Raw genomic sequence first — 17,616 nt, 5'->3', positions numbered from 1 at the left:
ACCTAGTCATTCATGATGTAATTGTAATACTCCCTTTCTGAATCCAAGTACCTGCTCTGTTCTCAGTAGTAGCCTGAATGTCTGTAACAGGCTGCCTGTATCAGTTCAAGGACTCGCCATTGTGATATCCCTGACAAAGTTTAGTGTTCCGTTTTCATCTTTAAGAATACCAAAAGCCAGATTTAGATTCACAGAATGATTTAAGTTGGAAGGGACCTTAAAGATCATGTTGTTTCAACCCCCCTGCTCTGAGCAGGGACCTTTCCACTTGATCAGACCTTCTAGACAGATTGAATGGGCCAGAATCACCAACACCAGGAAATCTGTATTGAGATTTTTTAAAGGGCTTTCTAGTGGACAGTGAGACTTATAATAGCAAAAAGTAATTCTGTAGGTTTGTGAGGTCTGTGGGTATTTTTTATTAATTCTTTTCCTCAAAGTCTTGTGCTTTTTTTTACAGGCACAATGCTCCATTTTTGTTTAACATGTGCATATATATGACATTATTTGTAGATAGTTAATGCCTTTATCTGCTGGCCAAATTGAAAATACGTTGTTTTGATATATTTTTTCAAATTATCCATGTAGAAAAACAAGCAAAACTGAAACAAACTCATGTTTGTACTTTTTCACTTGCAGCTACCAGAGTTCTTGGTCAGATCTTGCTATTTTGATTGTATCTAATCTTCAAAGGTACAGGTATAAGACCAGTTAAAAAGATCTCTCTTGCCCTTCTGAAGAAAAGATAATGTTCACAAGGCTTCATCTGCCTTGAAATACAGGTACAAATTAGGAGAATAACATGGTTAGCAGTTAGATGTCAAGTGGGTTAAATGCTTGAACAGAAATAGTAGAAAGGAACTTAAGTGTACTATTGATTGCAGACTACCTTTCCAGTGAAGTTTTTGCTGAATTTTTGTTGCAAATAAGTCATACAAAAATATAAGAACTAACTGTAGTTCATGCTGGGACAAGTGTAAAGGGATAATTTGCTTTGCTTGCAGCCCTGGACGTTCTCCTGCTTGCTGTGACAATGAAATAATTATGATGAACCACGTCTACAAAGAAAGGTTCCCAAAGGTAATGAATTATATTTAAGTTACCCAGTATCTAAATTGGTAGGCAACATAGGTTTTAAGTAAGTGGTGCTTTTGTTATGGGAAGTAATGATCCAGCCCTGTAATGGCTTCCATAAAGCATCACTGATCTCTTACTGCAATGATAAAATCATGATAAGGAAAACTGGCTGAAAATGGGACATTGATTTGGCAGTGCTGCCAAACTGGTTTTGAAATTAATCATGCTGGTAAAATATTCTGCTGATTGGAATCTGATGATACATTGGGTTTCAATAGGTGGTGTACGGGGGGCAAACGCATACTGCATTAGTAAATCGAAACCAGTTTTCAGTGCTAAGTGTTGAGAAGCATCTGCTTTGGTGATATACCAGCAGATTCCTTTGGTTAGTCCATTTCTTCATTTTCCCAAACACTTGCTATGTACTTGACATGCATTATATGCACTGATCTAATACACTTAATGAAATCAGTACACAGATGTGAGCATTTGACTATGAGATAGGAGGATGTTTTGCTTTCCTGTTCAGAGATCTTGAGACACAGATAAGTTCCTAGGTGCAGGTGTGTGTGCACAGCTTGAAGCACTGTACTCTCAGTTGCTCCTAGGATTTTAGTTACCTCTGGAAAATAAAACAAGGTATTGTTCCTAAAATGTGAGTTAAAAAGGGAGAAACTTCTTCGCATTTCTTTATATAAATATAAAGACAGATTTGTCAGGATTTGCAGAGTAATTGAGCAACAATATGAAATGTGCAGAACTCACTCATCTTACTGTTTAAGATGTGAACTAAGGTGTGTGGGATTACTGTTTAATAATAATACTAATAATAATGATATCTTCAAAGGTTTTTTTTTTTAAGCATCTGCGGTTCTGTGAGAACCAGACAGTTGGTTCTGTAAAACAAATGCATCTGGGAACCTGCAGACATGTTTGGCAGGACCTGTGAGCCTGTGGTGCTTCTAATTAGTCAAATGAGCATCATTCAAACTCTGCTCAGTGAAATATTTTTGGGGAATAACCTTTTTGAAAATAGTGACTATATTCTGCTCTCTAGTATCCACAGTTTTAGCAGAGAAAAGTAGACCCCCCCTATGAGTTCTCTTTTTTCTTTTTTATATATTTCCACTTTGGTTTTGACTTAAAAGCCTTTTAGTTCTGTTAGTGATTATCACAAGATTAGTGCAGAGGTAATCACCATGGGCAGACAAAGTGAGGAACTGCGTAGTAGAACAACGAGGCTGTTGCTTTTCTGTACTGGTAATGTGGAGAAGTGTCATCTCTCACTTTGCCTTTGTGTACTTGCCTTTTGGCTTCAGTCATTTCATGCATTCTGGCTAGGTAAATTCTTAGGCAGTAGAGAAATGTTCTAGAGTCAGAAATGACTTTTAAGGCTGTTAGTTTCATGTAGAGCTGATTTAATGTGTTCAACAACTACTTTTCTATAGGCCACAGCTCAGATGGAAGAGAGACTTCAGGATATTATAACAAATCATTCTCCAGAGAACACCCTTCCTCTGGCAGATGGAGTGCTCAGTTTTACCCACCATCAGATCACAGAACTGGCTCGAGATTGTTTGGATAAATCTCACCAGGGCCTCATCACATCACGATACTTCCTTGAATTACAGCAGAAATTAGACAAATTGCTACAGGAGGTATGATCCGTGGCACTGCTGTATCTTTGCCTGAAAAACTGTTAATATCTGTTTGCCTTAGGGTTTTTTGAATATTGTCTTGAATCATGTCTGTTTACTCAAGTAATTGTCAAAGTGGTATTCATAAGATGATTTAGTCTTCATAATGACTCCTACAAAAACTGTAAGGCACCCTGGCATATTCGTCTGGAATAGATGGGTTGTAAAGATTCCAGAAGCAACAGGATTATGTCCTGCAGTGCAAATTGTAGATTGCTTGCAGATGTGTGTGCATAAGCCCCAGACAGGGATGGCTATTTCATTTACTTTAAATAAATGAGGTAACATACAAGCTTTCCTTTTATCAACCCTACTGAGTTGAGAAAGCAGACAGCAACCTTTGGCTTTCCATTAGTGAGAGATTATTTATTTTTTTAATTATTTGTAACATTCCTCTCATTGCTGAAATGTTGATTAACAGCAAAAATTTCTTTTCTAAATGTGTCGAAACTTTAATAGAATATCAGCTAAATTAATTAAGAAGAACTCAAAACTTTACAAACATGCTGTTACATAAGTTTCTGTAGTTTATTAATATGTCATTTTTCAAAAGAATGAGTGCAACATGTTATGTACTCAGTTATTTGTTTGTGGATTTGATAATATGTTATGAGTCAAAATTAATGTGATAGAGCAGCATATTTGAAATTAAATCAAAATTCTTTCCAGCTGATATCTTAAGATGCTGTGCCTATCTTAATTGGTCTTTTACTTTCTTTTGAATACACAAGCAGTTTTGATTGAGTTTTCATGGGATTTGTTGGTTTTTGTTGGTGTTTGTTTGGATTTGTTGTTTTCTTGTTTTTGTTTTTCCTATGATGCTTTTTTGTTAATTTCTATTTAGTAAATAGAATTTCTGAAACTACTGTTTTTTGAACTTTTCCTCTTCATACAGCAAAACAAAATGTAAGACATCAGTAAATTTATTCTGGATTGTTGAAAGCCTGTTTTTTAAACATTGAAAATACTTGGAGTTTGCTTACTAGTCAAGAGGAAGCTTTGAACCAGTAACCTTCTTATGAAATGGTCATAGTTCTGCCATGCCAAAGTGCAGACAGAATTGGCCAGTTGATAATGTCAGAATACCAGAAAACATGTCTAAGCCAGGATTTCCTGAACCATTGTTAACAATATGTACTTTAAAATGGCTATGCATTGAGTTTAGAATATGTGTTCACTAACGCCTCTCCCAAAACCTGCTGAAAAAACAGGGCTCCACATTATTCTTCAACCTGCATATAAAGGAAAAAAATCACCAAGCCACTCATTTTGTCATATTCTATGATGTTAATTCTTTATTATGAAAAAGATTCCTGTTCTGCAAAGACATACCTTAAAAAATTCAGACTTAACTTTTGAGTCCATTACTTGCTTCTTGTCAATAGCATGATATGACAGTATGAAAACATTTTTTTTGCACAACTTTGTTATGGGCATTTCGTTGTGCTTTGGTTTCATGTGATTCGTCTTTTGTTAATTCCCACCTTCAGTGTTAAGTAGAAAGCTGCATTTCCTGCTGCTGCTTGGCACTGTGCAGTTACTTTAACTAGGGGAAGACTCCTGTGAGGTGAAAGCAGCTGGTTCACCCAAAACTTTTCAGAATTTTAAGGTCAAGTGGACCTGAATGCTTTCCTGCTTCATCCTCCTTAAATGTAATATGTATTGAATCTTTTGTTCACCTAGGCACCTGAGTGTTCGTAAAACTTAACAAAGGTGCTTTAAATGTTGTTGGTGGTTAAAAAGGCAGGTGTTTTGTTTACAAAAGAGTTTTATTTGGGCTAAGTTGAAAATGTTCAGAATTGTGCTTCTGTCCAGTTCAGGTACTTCTGAAACCTTTTGCAGATGGCTAGATTATATTTGTAAAAGCTTTCCTGTTTTAAACTCCATAAATTAATTCCTCTCATATATTTGGTGATTTTTAAAATTGTGGTATTTACATTAAGAGCAATATGCATAGTTTCCTATTTTCATACAGTTTTTTTTCCAAAAATGCAATGTGTTATAGGAAAAGTACTTATTGGTCTGTAGTAATAATTTTTAAGTGTTAGTTTATTAATTTTCTTTGTGGTTTTGAATAAGCAAGAGATGCTGAGAAACAAGTTTGTGAGTTCTGCTGTTCCGAGCAAGGAAATGTTTGATATTTAAGGCAAGAGCTATTAGTACATTCTAATCAGAAGGAGAATTTTACAGTTGCTTTGCATTCACTAGCATCCCTTAATAATGTAATTTGTTCTTAGAGGGGAACATTTAAAAGAAACTTGAAATGCAGCTCAGACCATTATGCAGATGTTGTCAAATCTTCTAGAAGTGTATTTTCTGTATGTATTCTTCTATAGCACTTCCCCCTCTCTTTTGTGTTTTCATTGTCATCCTTTCTACATGTACTTTTAGATGAAGCCTCTCTACAAGTAAAGGTTTTTTTATATGTATATAAGCATATAAATTGTCATTTTCTTATGACTGACCAAAAGAGAGTATAAATTTGGGATAGATGTTGCTTATATCTATCACTATTATTTATGTTAGTTTTCATTTCAGCCTAACATTGTTAACAAATTGAGGCGCAACCTGCATGTATAGATCGGTGTTGAGCTGTATTGATGCATTGTATCCATTTCCAAAACTGGTGGGAATTACACTGTGTAAGCTTAAGAAACAAGAAAAAAAAGAAGGCAGCACTTTTGTAGTTACAGTGTTAGAGTTTTAAAGCTGGGATTATTTGAACAGAAGTTACAGTGTTACTCAGATCTTTGTTATCTCTGCTAGCATCTTGAAATAGATGTGCGGTTCCTCTCAAGTACATGCTTCAGACCCTACAGATGTCCTCAATATCACTGCTTGCCTAAGCAGTGCATTGAATGTGATTTGGTTCAATATGACTTTATTTTTTGTCTTTTAGGCTCAAGAGCGATCAGAGAGTGGAGAAATGGCATTTGTTAAACAACTTGTTCGCAAAATCTTGATAGTTATTGCTCGTCCTGCTCGCTTACTGGAATGTCTGGTAAGGTCATGCTTACTATGTTTTCACTTACTAGGTAGTGTTTTTCACTTAGTAGTGCAGGCAGGTCTCTGATTTACTATTTAAGGTTCTTTACAATTGATTTTTGGAACACGTCAAACATGTGGTAGGGCTTCATTGTTAGTGGGATCCTTTCCACTTCAATTATTGGATATAGTGTACTGGCAGGACCGTCCTGCAGTTTTGTTTGATTCCCTGCTATTGCAGATACTATGGTATAGAATCCCTTTCATCAACTGAGGAAGCTGCTGTTTAAACCCAGTTGGCTTTTTCTGTTGTTTTGTTAGACTTCTCCATTTCTAGGGAAGACTGCTCCAGAATTGTAATTGCTTAGTGGTTTTCTCATTTCTTAATAGTTTCATAATTTTGTTGCACTCAACAAGTGCCAGAACTATAAACAGCTTGAGGTCAGTTCTGCAGTACCTGATCTGGTGATAAGAGCAGCAGAGGGAGTAGGCTGTCTAGATACACAAGTAGTTGCTGTTCTAGTGGGGACCAGAGGGAGCAGAAGAGTCGATTTATTTATGCATGACCATAGCACCGAAGTTGCCACACTGGGTTAGACTGTGTGTGCTGTGTGGGCATGTTTCTGCTTTTCTTGCCCATGCTGTGGGAGCTGGGATGGCTCAGGTGCGGGAAGTTGCACACACGGAGCCAGTGTGCTTCAGTTGTTCAGTTGAACTAATAAACACTTGCAGAACACAGTGTACACAGGAGGATGGTGTAGGCACCCAAATGCCATGCCAGAGGCAGCCCAAGTCTAAAAGGCCTGGCAGGCAGCCTGAGCTGATTTTGAGCCACTCTGCTTGCCAATATAAGATCAGTAAGTTGATGCTGCATACAGCCATTTGAGGCTGGCAGGCTTATGTGGAAGCCAGCCGGCTGCTAGACTCAAGTTATGCCTGAAATTGTCATAACTGCATTTGCGTCACACTGAATCTGAGCTAGTAAGCTAGCTAGGAAGTATTTCCAACCTGATTTTGGCTTTGTGCTGAGTCCCTTCATCTGTGGCACAGTTAATCCACACCCTGGCTCGTTCAGCCACGGGCATTTTGAGAGCTGCCTCTATTTTGTTTTGGAAACACCAAGCCTCAGTGTTCCCAGTTGCTTTTTTGTTTGTGATTTGCAGTTCAGAAGGAAAGTAAAAATAAGATATGTGCTCTGAATCAACAGGAAAGAGATGAGGGATGTTTAAAAAAAACAACCAAAACAAATAAAAAGGAAGACTTTAGAGAGGAGGACATCTTAGCATGTCCTGCTTCTGCTGTTGAATCCAAACTTGTTTTACTCCTTTCCCTGAAAAGTTCATTCCATGTCTAGTGTGTTGTTCCCTGCTCTATTTACAGGGTTTATATATTTCTCCACATCATCCAGTTTCTCATATCCTTGTTTTTTTCCTTTCTGGTTTGCATTCTTGTCTATTATCACACATCCAGAAATGCTCTTAAATACATCTTGTAGGCAGTCAGGACTTCTTAATAACACTTTACACCTTCCATTACAGGCTTGCTAGCTTTCTCCCATCAACCCTTGCTCCCAGCATCATCATTCTGTATTAGCTTTCTAATTGAGGTGCTGGAGTGCATCCAGTGAAGGACAGCAAGACTCATGAAGAGTCTAGAAAATATATCTAGGAACAGCTGAGGGAGCTGGGTTTGTTTAGTCTCAAGAAGAGGAGTCTCGGGGGCGCCGCTTCACTCTTACAGCTCCCTAAAAGGAAGGTGCCAGGTGGTAGCTGGTCTCTCATATGATGCGTGCAGAACTACCAGAAGTACCCTTAGATTGAGAGAGGGGAGATTCAGATTACATGTTTTAATTTTTTTTCCCTGTTAGAGTGGTCAAGCATTGGAATAGGTTGTGTAGGAGGTGGTGGAGTTACCTGGAAGTAAGTGTTCAAGAGGTGTTTGGATCTCATGCTGGGTGATGATTCAGTGGTTTAGAAGTTACAGTGGTGGTGCTGGGTGGATGGCTGGACCAAATTATCTTAAAGGTTTCTTTGAACTATAATGATTCTGTGGTTCCAATTCAAGTTCTCTCTTGGTGGTCTATTTGCATATTAGTTTATTCTCCCTAAGTACTGAGTTTTAATGGGACCTAGTCCAAATCTCTGTTTGCTTAGTTCCCACTTTATGCCGCTGGGATTTTATCCTAGGCTACTTGCTCTGCCTTATCCTTCAAGTAGAGTGATGTGCATCCTGCACCCCTCCTTTTGCTGGGAATGCTAGAGTGGGTGGAAGAACAGTGGTGCAAAGTCCAGGTGTGACTGTGTCTCATAAATGAGTTTCAAAGCAGCAGTGGCAGGGAAAGCCAACATAGCTTGCTTCTAGTGTTCTCACTTAAAACAGGATATTCAGGAGGCTTAAACTGGATTGTGACAACCCCGCATCATATGTTTCTGCACATACAGGCAGCTTGAACAAATTTTGGCCTACAGTCAACAAACAATACGTTTTTCATGCAAGAAGATGTTAAGCCTAGATCATAAACATAATTGTAAACTTACAGAGACAGTATTTTTTTCTGTAGCATCTCTCTAGAAACTTTTGAATATTACTGTGTGGTATTTTAGAATATCTGTCTGAAATAGATACTAGGTGTGGAAAACTTCAACCTCTGTAAAAAAGTTAATAAAATTGTAAGATAAAATTCTAGCTTCATGGTCATCAGACATTTCAGATACCATGCAGTAAAGCTGGTAAAGTTTTCTGATGGTGGTCTTGTCTCAGCTGTTCATAGCATGTGAAATCCTATAACAGTTTACTTGATAATCATATGAATAAAGGTTTTACGGTTTCATATGTGATAAGAGCTACTGCCAATTATTTAAATATTCTTTTTCCATTTGTATATGGAAAATGAAATAAGATTTGGAAGTGAAGATCAGAAAATAATTTATTGCTTCTCATTATTCAGACCTGTGTATGTATATATGTGTGTCTTAGATTATTGTACACACAAACACACACATTCATATGATTAAAGTTACCTGTTTTGAAATTGCCTTGTCTTGCTAGTAAGTGGAGGAGAAGCTGTTTATCTGTCACTGCAGCAGGTCAGGAGATGATAATGTTTTCATGACAAAAGTGAATAGAAATCTTGGCACACAACATCGTGCTGTTTGCTGCTTTAGTGCCAAAGAATAACATGTAAGAGATACAGCTGGGGATGGCGTGTAAGATGAGGAGAGTTAAGCCTGAAATAGCATGTACTGTTTAGTTATTGGTTCAGGTTTTTGGGCAGGTTTGCAGCCTCCTGTTACTTTGGGCTAATAAAGTTAGGCAGCTTCAACAGTTCATGGGTTCACTGTTAAGTCCTTTGCAGTAGGTTGTACATGATGAAGATTGTTTCATGACACGTGTAAAACTAAGATTGTTTCCATAAGACTGGAAATTCTAAAGATACTTTATTTCAGACACGATGCACCTGCTCATTTTAGCTGCAGCAGTTTTGATGCTTGCAAATGAAGCATGGTACCAAATTTCTCAAGCTGTCTTCAGAAGCTGTCTTCTGGGTCGGGATATTGACTTTACAAGTTCTGAGTAGCCTGAGGATTTAGGACAGGAGCCTTGTGACTCAACATATAGTCTAAAATTCCACGGTGTTATGTTTGGTTGCAAAACAATCAGGAAATTAGCTATCTCAGCAGTCTGCCTGGCCTCTACAGATATTTGTGACAGAGCTGACCTACTGGAGGAAAAAATGTATTTTGTTACGTTAATAACTGATGGCTGTTACTCTGTTAAGGATTGCACCTATAGGCACAAACACCTCGAAGAACGCAATAACTATGAACAGATGTTTTAGTATGAATTCATGCCAGTAGGGAGAGAAATTGTGTTAAAAAATCCCACTCACATTGTTTTAATAATCTTCTTTGCTCCTTTCAATGTATTTTTCTTTTTATACTCTATAAAAGGTAGTAAAATAAATGTATTTCCAAGGGACATGGGCGTAACGTTTCGAGTTTCTGTTCCTTTTGTTCATTTTTGTTTCTTGTTGAGGCTTGCCTTTTTGGTATAAGTGATAGTTGTAATATAGTTAGTTCCCACAGGAGAATGTTTAATTTCTGAATTTGAAACAATTGGATCAATGAAGCTCAGATTTTTTAAATTAAATTTCAATTTAATCTTCATTCTAAAGTTAGAGATTTTTAAATTGTATTTTCCATAAAACACAGTACATATATATTGATTAGAAATACTTGAAATTATTATTTCAGAAGTAAAAAGTGTAGTGCAATATATTTACATGGTTGTAGTAGATTTTTGTAAGCAAACACGTGCGGGAAGATAGTCTTCTCTCTGAAATCTTATTTTTGCTTCTTATAGGACATTTCACTCAGTATTACATGAAGTTTTGATGAGAAATAATTTCTCTATAAATTATTGCTCTAAAATAGTGACATGCAGTTCCATTGCTTACATTGTGTTACACTATATAAGAATCAGAACAGATCAATAGACTACTATTAGTAGAATAAAGAGGTACTGTTTTTAGTAGGAACATGCCATATATGTGGAGTTACAAGAAGCAAAGGAACTTTTTATGTTAGACCCTAAGGAACCAATTTCAATAGAGAAAATGATGACAATTATTTTTCCTCTAGGAATTTGATCCTGAAGAGTTTTACTATCTTTTGGAAGCAGCTGAAGGCCATGCTAAAGAAGGGCAAGGCATTAAAACAGACATCCCTCGATACATTATTAGCCAGCTGGGCTTAAATAAAGATCCTCTGGAAGGTAAGTGAATCTCCTGGTGCAGCTATAGGTTTCTAGGTTCTTCCTTCTCAATGTGTTCTATCATTCTGATACCTGAAAAGGGTCAAGTTAAAGATGGTAGCAGAGCAAGTGTTTTCTGACATCAACTGTACTCTCCCAAGCTCAAACAAACACATTTAAAAGGCCATCTCTTCTGAACAGGATTTTTTTTTTTTTTTTGCAAATATCATCAACAAATACACTGTATCAATGATACCTCTCATCTTCTTCCAGCCTGACAGTGCAATGCAACTTCCTCATAGCTGGAATTTAATGGGATAATTTGATGGTGACTGTCATCTAAGCACAGTTATAAAGGTCCCTTGGTTGAGCTGTTGTTTGTCTTTCAGTGTTCCCAGGTTCCTTCATCTTGGAGGAGTCTCTGAGAGGACTATCCTATTAATTTTCTGTGTAATTTGAGTCTGTGTTGGGGGTTTTTTTTGGGAGAACTTGGGTTCCAGTGGAGAGGTTGTCACTGCAGAATTTTTCTTTACTGTGAAAGTGGTGAGACACTGGAACATGTTGCCCAAAGAAGCGGTGGTGCCCCATCCTTGGAAGTGTTTAAGACTGGACAGAATGGGGCTCTGAGCAGTGTGGTCTAGTGGAAGGTGACATGGTAACACACCTAGCTGGTAAAGGGAAGCCAATTGGTGTCCGTCTTCTTGGATTTCAGTAAAGCTTTCAGTACTGTCTCTCACAGCGTCCTGCTGGACAAAATGTCCTGCACACAGATGGAGAAACACATCGCATGATGGGAGAGCAGCTGGTTCATGGGTCCAGCACAAAGGGTTGCAGTGAATGGGGTGACATCAGAGTGGTGACCTGTCTCTAGATGGATTCTATGGGGCTCCACCTTAGGCTCTGTGCTCTTCAGCATCTTCCAAAATGATTGGGTGCAGGACTGGGAGGGATACAAAGCCAGTTTGCAGATGATAGAAGACTTGAGAGGAGCTGTTGACTCTCTCAAGGGCAGGGAAGCCCTGCAGAGAGACCTTGAAAATTAGACGGCTGGGCAATCATCAAGCATATCAAATTCAACAAGAGAAAGTGTCAGATTCTTCTCCTGGGATGGAGCAACCCTGGATGTACAGAAAGATGGGAATGAGAAACTGGAGAGCAGTGCCATGGAAAGGAGCCCTGGGCAAGCTGATGGCAAGCTGAACATGAGCCAGCAGTGCCCTGGCAGCCAGGAGGGCCACCCGTGTCCTGTGGGGCATCAGGGACAGCATCAGCAGCCGGGCAGGGAGGGATTGTCCTGCTCTGCTCTGCTCTGCACCGGGGCAGCCTCACCTCCAGCGCTGGGGGCACTTTGGGTGCTGCAGTGTAAGAAGGACAGCACTGGAGAGTGTCCAGCGAGGGCATGGAAGGGTGAAGGGCACTGGGGGGAAGCAGGATGAGGAGTGGCTGAGGTCACTTGGCCTGTTCAGCCTGGAGGAGACTGAGGGGAGGCACCATTGCAGTCACAACTTCCTCCTGAGGGGAAGAGGAGGGGCACTGATCTGGTGACCAGTGACAGGACCAGTCTGGTGACCAGTGACAGGATCTGTCTGAAGGAATTGGCCTGAAGTTGTGTTGGGGTGGGGGGGTTAGGTTGGATAAGGTTTTTCACCCAGAGGGTGGCTGGACACTGGAACAGGCTCCCCTGGGAAGTGGTCACAGCACCAACCTGACTGAGTTCAAGAAGCATTGAACAGTGCTCTCAGGCCCATGGTGTGACTCTTGGGGGTGGTCCTGGATAGGGCCAGGAGCTGGACTTCATCATCCTCTTGGGTCCCTTCCAGCTCATCTGATACTGTGATTCTGTGTCCCAGGTCCTGGTGGAAGGCTTAGAGCAAGATGATCTTCAGGGTCTTTTCTAACCCAAGGCATTCTGTGGTTTTTTGAAGGACAGCATTGAAAAAACTAGAATTACTTCTGTGTCCTAGCCAGATCATCTTCTTTGCTACCCTGAGACCAGGTTCTAACAGTGGTGACAAATAGAAATTGGTTCATTGTATTCAGTACTAGTTCTGCAACTTGGAAAAAATTAGCAGAAATGCCATAATGGAAAAATTATCCTAGCTGGTGCCAATTAGCTTGTCTGTTGGTGTTACCAACCAGGACTTGGAAAGGGCTTGATAGCACAAAATCATAGCAAAAAACTATGATAAATCTTTTTTGTGCTAGCTTTCATGATGTAAGAACATATGTTATTAAATTAGAGTAGTATATTGTGTTTTAAAACCCTGCTGCTGAACTAAAGCAAAGTTCAGCACTGCTAGTTGTATCAGAAATTTGGTTAGTTCTAATTCAGTTAGATTGAGTATTGTTACAGATTACGTTAATGCTATACTAACAAATCTAAAGAAAGTCAAGCCTATTATTAGTCCACTTCCTATCTTCACAGAACTTCCTCATCCAAATTTAGAATTATTTTTTGTCTGAGATACAGATTAACAGCTTTGATGCTTTTTGTTTATATTTCGACTGCAGCAAAGGAAGCCAGACAAATTAGGAAAATATGCATAAATACTTTTTTCCTTTTGGTTTTGGAAAAAATCAAGAAGTATTGCAATTCTCTGCAAGATAAACATTGTCTTCAGGATTTGGTGAGCTGTTGGTCTGTCCTAAACTGACAATTCATCAATTCTTCAATGATCAAGTATGCAAGATTTAGTTTGGAGAGTGGGTTGAGAATTTTGTATTATTGACTCTGGTTCTGCCAGTTGAACCTTATCTTTCTCATTGACTCTTCCTTGCCACTTGGATAAAAGTGTTCCTAAGCAGTAGTCAAGAATCTGTCACTACCCATGTTTAATAACAACTTTGAATTGGTTTTTGGACAGTTTATTTTAAGAGAAGTCTAGAAACAAATGCCTATATATAAATAAGGAATACTGCTTTCTTTAACTAAGTATTTGTTTAATGGGAGCATACTTCATCTAGGAAGTATGCTCCCATTATATAGAATATATCTTACTATATTTCATAAACTGAATATTAATGAATATAAAAACTTCAAAGCATTCAAATGATAATTGAAATGTTGGGGTTTGGTTTGTTTTTTCTGAAGGGAACAATGTTCTGTGTGGTTTGCCACTAAATACTGAGGAGTGTATGACCTATGGATTACTGATTTTTGGTTCAGTTGGAGATTTGAGAAATTGAATTATTTAGTGGTTTGGGTTTTTTTAAGATTAATGTATATGAATATATGTAGTAGGGAATTTAGGCCATCTGATTTGTGTTAATGCTTTCCTCCCACTCACCAAAAAAAGTAATATTTATAAGCAGTATAAATCACTGTGCAATGACTTCTTAGATGATCTAGTTTTGATGTTAATGGATGTCTCTATATATAGGGATGCTACTTAAGCAACAATGAAAGAGGGACACTGTGGGTTTGTGCCCTGGAATTAGTGGTTTACTGAGGGAATTAATGGGAGCACTGCATTCATTACTATAAAAATATTCTGGGAATATCATCCTCAAGACCTTTAAAGCCCTTTTATGTAAAAATAGAAAAATTTAAAAAGCAGAGCCAAGTTTTTCAAAACAAAAAAAGTGCACCGCAGTTGCACTACTTACTTATCCTGTAACACAGAATTATATTTTCAACGAAGATGTTAATTTGTGTCTTCAATGTTCATGCAAAGGATTTTCTTTCATCTGCAGGAAAATGCAACCTACTTTAGATCTTTCTCTCCTTGCCTCCTTTGTTTGCTTTCATAGCTGTAGTGTCCTTTCTTTGAGTGAAATGATGCTTGTATTATTTGGTGATGATGCTAGATAAATTTATACTGTAGTGACAGCAATACCACAACAGATTAATCACTTAGCAGAGAGAGATGGCTGCATTTCTGAAGAGTTCCCTGGGGAGAAATTTTCCCCCATGTTTTTTAAATTACCATCTTTACCTTTTTGAATCATGAGCCTTCAGAAAAGGTTTAAATCAATGGAAGAAAAAACAGATGTTTAATGGTATTTAGATGGGCTTGAAAAATCACTTCAGGCACTGCAAAATGGTTCCATAGATCCCTGTTTTGCAAACTGACTTTTGGTTCCATCCCATTAGTACCTACCGCTTGCAAATAATATGGGTTTCTCAGATAACGGTTATTTTGCAGAAGTTTTGTTTCAAAAAGGATTGTTTTAATTTGTTATTTATGAAAGTCATTTCATTTGAGAAGGCTGTCAAAGTATATTACTCCAGCTCTCTTGGTCCTTGCCCATACAATAAAGATTTCATCAGATCTTCTATTCTGAAACCCCTGTGTTCACAAAACTGTGACTTTTGACTGGAAAATCCACTTCAGGTTCAGCCTATATAAGTTTTTTTCTTCAAGATTTTGTTTGTTCTAGTGGGGATATTTTTCACTGTTTATGGACTTAATTTTTGGAATATTTTTTAGCTTGTTTAACACTTTAAAGATCTGTTTGGATTTTGAAGTGACACTCTAATTTTTTCTGTTTCTTACAGTTACCATGTTTTGATTTGTATAGTGGTTACAAATGACAGTTACTCCTTAAATCTTTAGCTGTTCCAAAAGAAAATTATCTGTGTGCTTAATTTGCTTTAAAAATTGCAGAAAGTGTTGCAGAGCATTTCACTTGTAATAATAATTTCTTCTTATATAGAAAAATCCAGTTTAGGTATTCTGTGTGAATATTCAGTTATATTTCATCATCATAAATTCAGTTAACAGTCTTGAGATAAAAACTAGTCTTGCAAATTTTAGGTGGTCTTATTTCTGATTTGCAAGACATAATTGTGGTAGAATTTGCATCTTTGCCTATGTAGGATATATAATAAATATTTGTATGGTTGCTGGGGCCTTTTAGTACTGGCTGTCCTGTGTGGCTTTTTTTACCCAGATGAATTCTTGGTTACTACCTACTCTGAAGAACAGACTGGGCTTGGGAGCTCTGCAGCATAGGTTGACAGGAGCAGGGACAATCTGATAAAGTTGTAGGCTTCTAAAATCTTACTTTCCCAGAGAATTTATCTGTGTTAGTGACTGTAAGTGATAAGCTTCCATGAAAATGACTTTTAGCTTATTCTGGTAAGCTTAGCAGCATTTCTTTGTAGAAGAAGCAAACTATTTGGAGTCCTGTCTTAGATTTAAACTAGAAGCTTTTGCTGTAACTGTGAAGGAGCCCAAGGATGGGGCCTACTGTTAGCCCCTCAGAGGGTGAAATCCTCAGGAGTTTTAGCAGATTAGTGCTGTCTTACCCTTAGTGCACACTTTGCGCACAGCTCTTGGAATTCCCAGGTCTCAGCAGTGAAAATGATACTGCTTTTCATTGTTTCATGGCTATCTTCATTGCTTCAGTGGAAGATTATTACATAAGCACTGAATAGCAAGTCTTCATTTCCTGAGTGGATTTTTTAACATATGCTTGGAGATGCCGTGAAAGTTATTTTTCAAGTGCTACAGGGTTTGTTTGTGTTGTTGTTATTGTTGTTTTGCTTTTGGCTTTGTTCTTAATTTTTAAATTTTTTAAAATTTTCTATTAAGTATTCCAGAAAGATGTCACTTCTCATGTGTTCTGTGCTTCATTTAGTTTTGTATTTTCCATAATTTAAAATGAAGTTTTTATTTTTTCTTTACAGAAATAGCTCAGCTAGCTAATTGTGACAGTGGGACAGCAGACACTCTGGAAACGGAAGAATCGATAAATGTAAGCTTCCCTCTTATGTTGCTTCTTTTGCTGAATGTGAACAAGGAAAATCTGTTGTGTTCCCCCAACCCTGCCTGTTCTGGTTTCTCCTGGTATGTACGAACAGATTGAGTAAACATTGGTTATACTCACACTAACTCTGTGAAGCTCGTCAGGCAGAAGGCTTTCAAAAGGTATAACCAAGCTTTCTACCTATTTTTCTAGACATCTCAGTGTCTTCATATTCCACAAAGTAAGTGTTTACCATATGGCAATAACTTTACCACAAAATCCATCACTGCTTTCTTTTTTTCTATTAAATCGATGTGTTCCTTTTTTTTTTTTAGAAGTATTGGTAAACTGTTTAATTAAACAATGTATTTTAAAGAAGTTTTAAAACAGTCCATTCACAGAGGCAACTGATGATCAAATTGAGAAATTCTAAACAGATCCAGTGAAGAGAGAAGGAAGAAATGAGTATGCTAGCAAATAGGCTGCATTCAGAAAGTTAGTTTACAGTTGGAAAGGTTGTGCATCATTCTTCTGAATCTGAATTTGAAAGCACTTGCCTATCACGTTGTGTATCTTACAATAATATTTTGTTAGATGTTTGCTCGGGATGACAAAAGTAAAGCAAGTTGGACGCGTTGATTTTGAGCTTAAATGCGATTATTTTAAATTCTTATTTTTAAAAGTTGGTTCTTATACCTTGGATTTCAGTCAACAGAGTAGATGAAGTTCCTACAACCTAGTCTTCATTTTCAGTGCAAGTGGATAGTGAAAACAAGAGCAGTTTTCGGGGATGTCTAGGTAATTCAGTGGTACTTTAACAAGTATTTACAAATGTTATCAGGCATGGATTATCTGTTAGACCTGTTCTAATACATAAGAAAAAACATCATCCTCTGGTACAGGTCATGTTATATTGGGATATTTTCTTATATTTGGCAAAGTGCCACTTGTGAAGGATTCTGCAATTGACATAGAAGGTATTTTTGCTGCTTTAATTCATCTACATTTGAAATATTTTATTAGACCTGAGCAGCATTTACTGACAAACTGGGGAAAGGACAAAATAACTAGAAGGCTTAAGGGAGGTGCCAAAGTATTTAACTGAATCTAAGGTGCAAAGTGGCTCAACGTTAGCTATGCAATTGAAATTGTGAAGTTACTTGTCTTGTGCAAATGCTGAAGAAATTCAGAAAGAATAATGTGGTGTAATGAAGGAATGTAAATAGGGGAGATGGTGAAATCAGCAAAGAAAACTATAGAGGGTATATTTGGAAACATCTCAAAATGTAGCTGTGGAATAAAAACACATGGGGAGTGACAGGAACTGTAACTTCCAAGTGCTCACAGACATCATAAATAGCAATTAGAAAGAATCCTGTACTGACAGACAAGTGGGCTGAACAATTACTAAGTC

General features: G+C 37.7%; 1 protein-coding gene across 1 annotated transcript in view; it reads left to right on the top strand.

The window, feature by feature from the left end:
* MAST4 (microtubule associated serine/threonine kinase family member 4) overlaps positions 1-17,616 on the top strand; it is a 102,628-nt gene that overhangs the window by 50,518 nt on the left and 34,494 nt on the right. Inside the window, exons 6-10 of the mRNA XM_059491755.1 lie at positions 1,005-1,080; positions 2,526-2,735; positions 5,674-5,775; positions 10,400-10,532; positions 16,144-16,211. Coding sequence (XP_059347738.1) covers positions 1,005-1,080; positions 2,526-2,735; positions 5,674-5,775; positions 10,400-10,532; positions 16,144-16,211 — 589 coding nt within the window. The remainder of the gene's footprint in view (positions 1-1,004; positions 1,081-2,525; positions 2,736-5,673; positions 5,776-10,399; positions 10,533-16,143; positions 16,212-17,616) is intronic.

This window comes from Ammospiza nelsoni, chromosome Z (assembly GCF_027579445.1).
Source record: "Ammospiza nelsoni isolate bAmmNel1 chromosome Z, bAmmNel1.pri, whole genome shotgun sequence".
NCBI classification, from domain to species: domain Eukaryota; kingdom Metazoa; phylum Chordata; class Aves; order Passeriformes; family Passerellidae; genus Ammospiza; species Ammospiza nelsoni.
The sequence above is the reverse complement of the archived record's forward strand: the minus strand, read 5'-3'. Positions and strand labels throughout refer to the sequence as shown.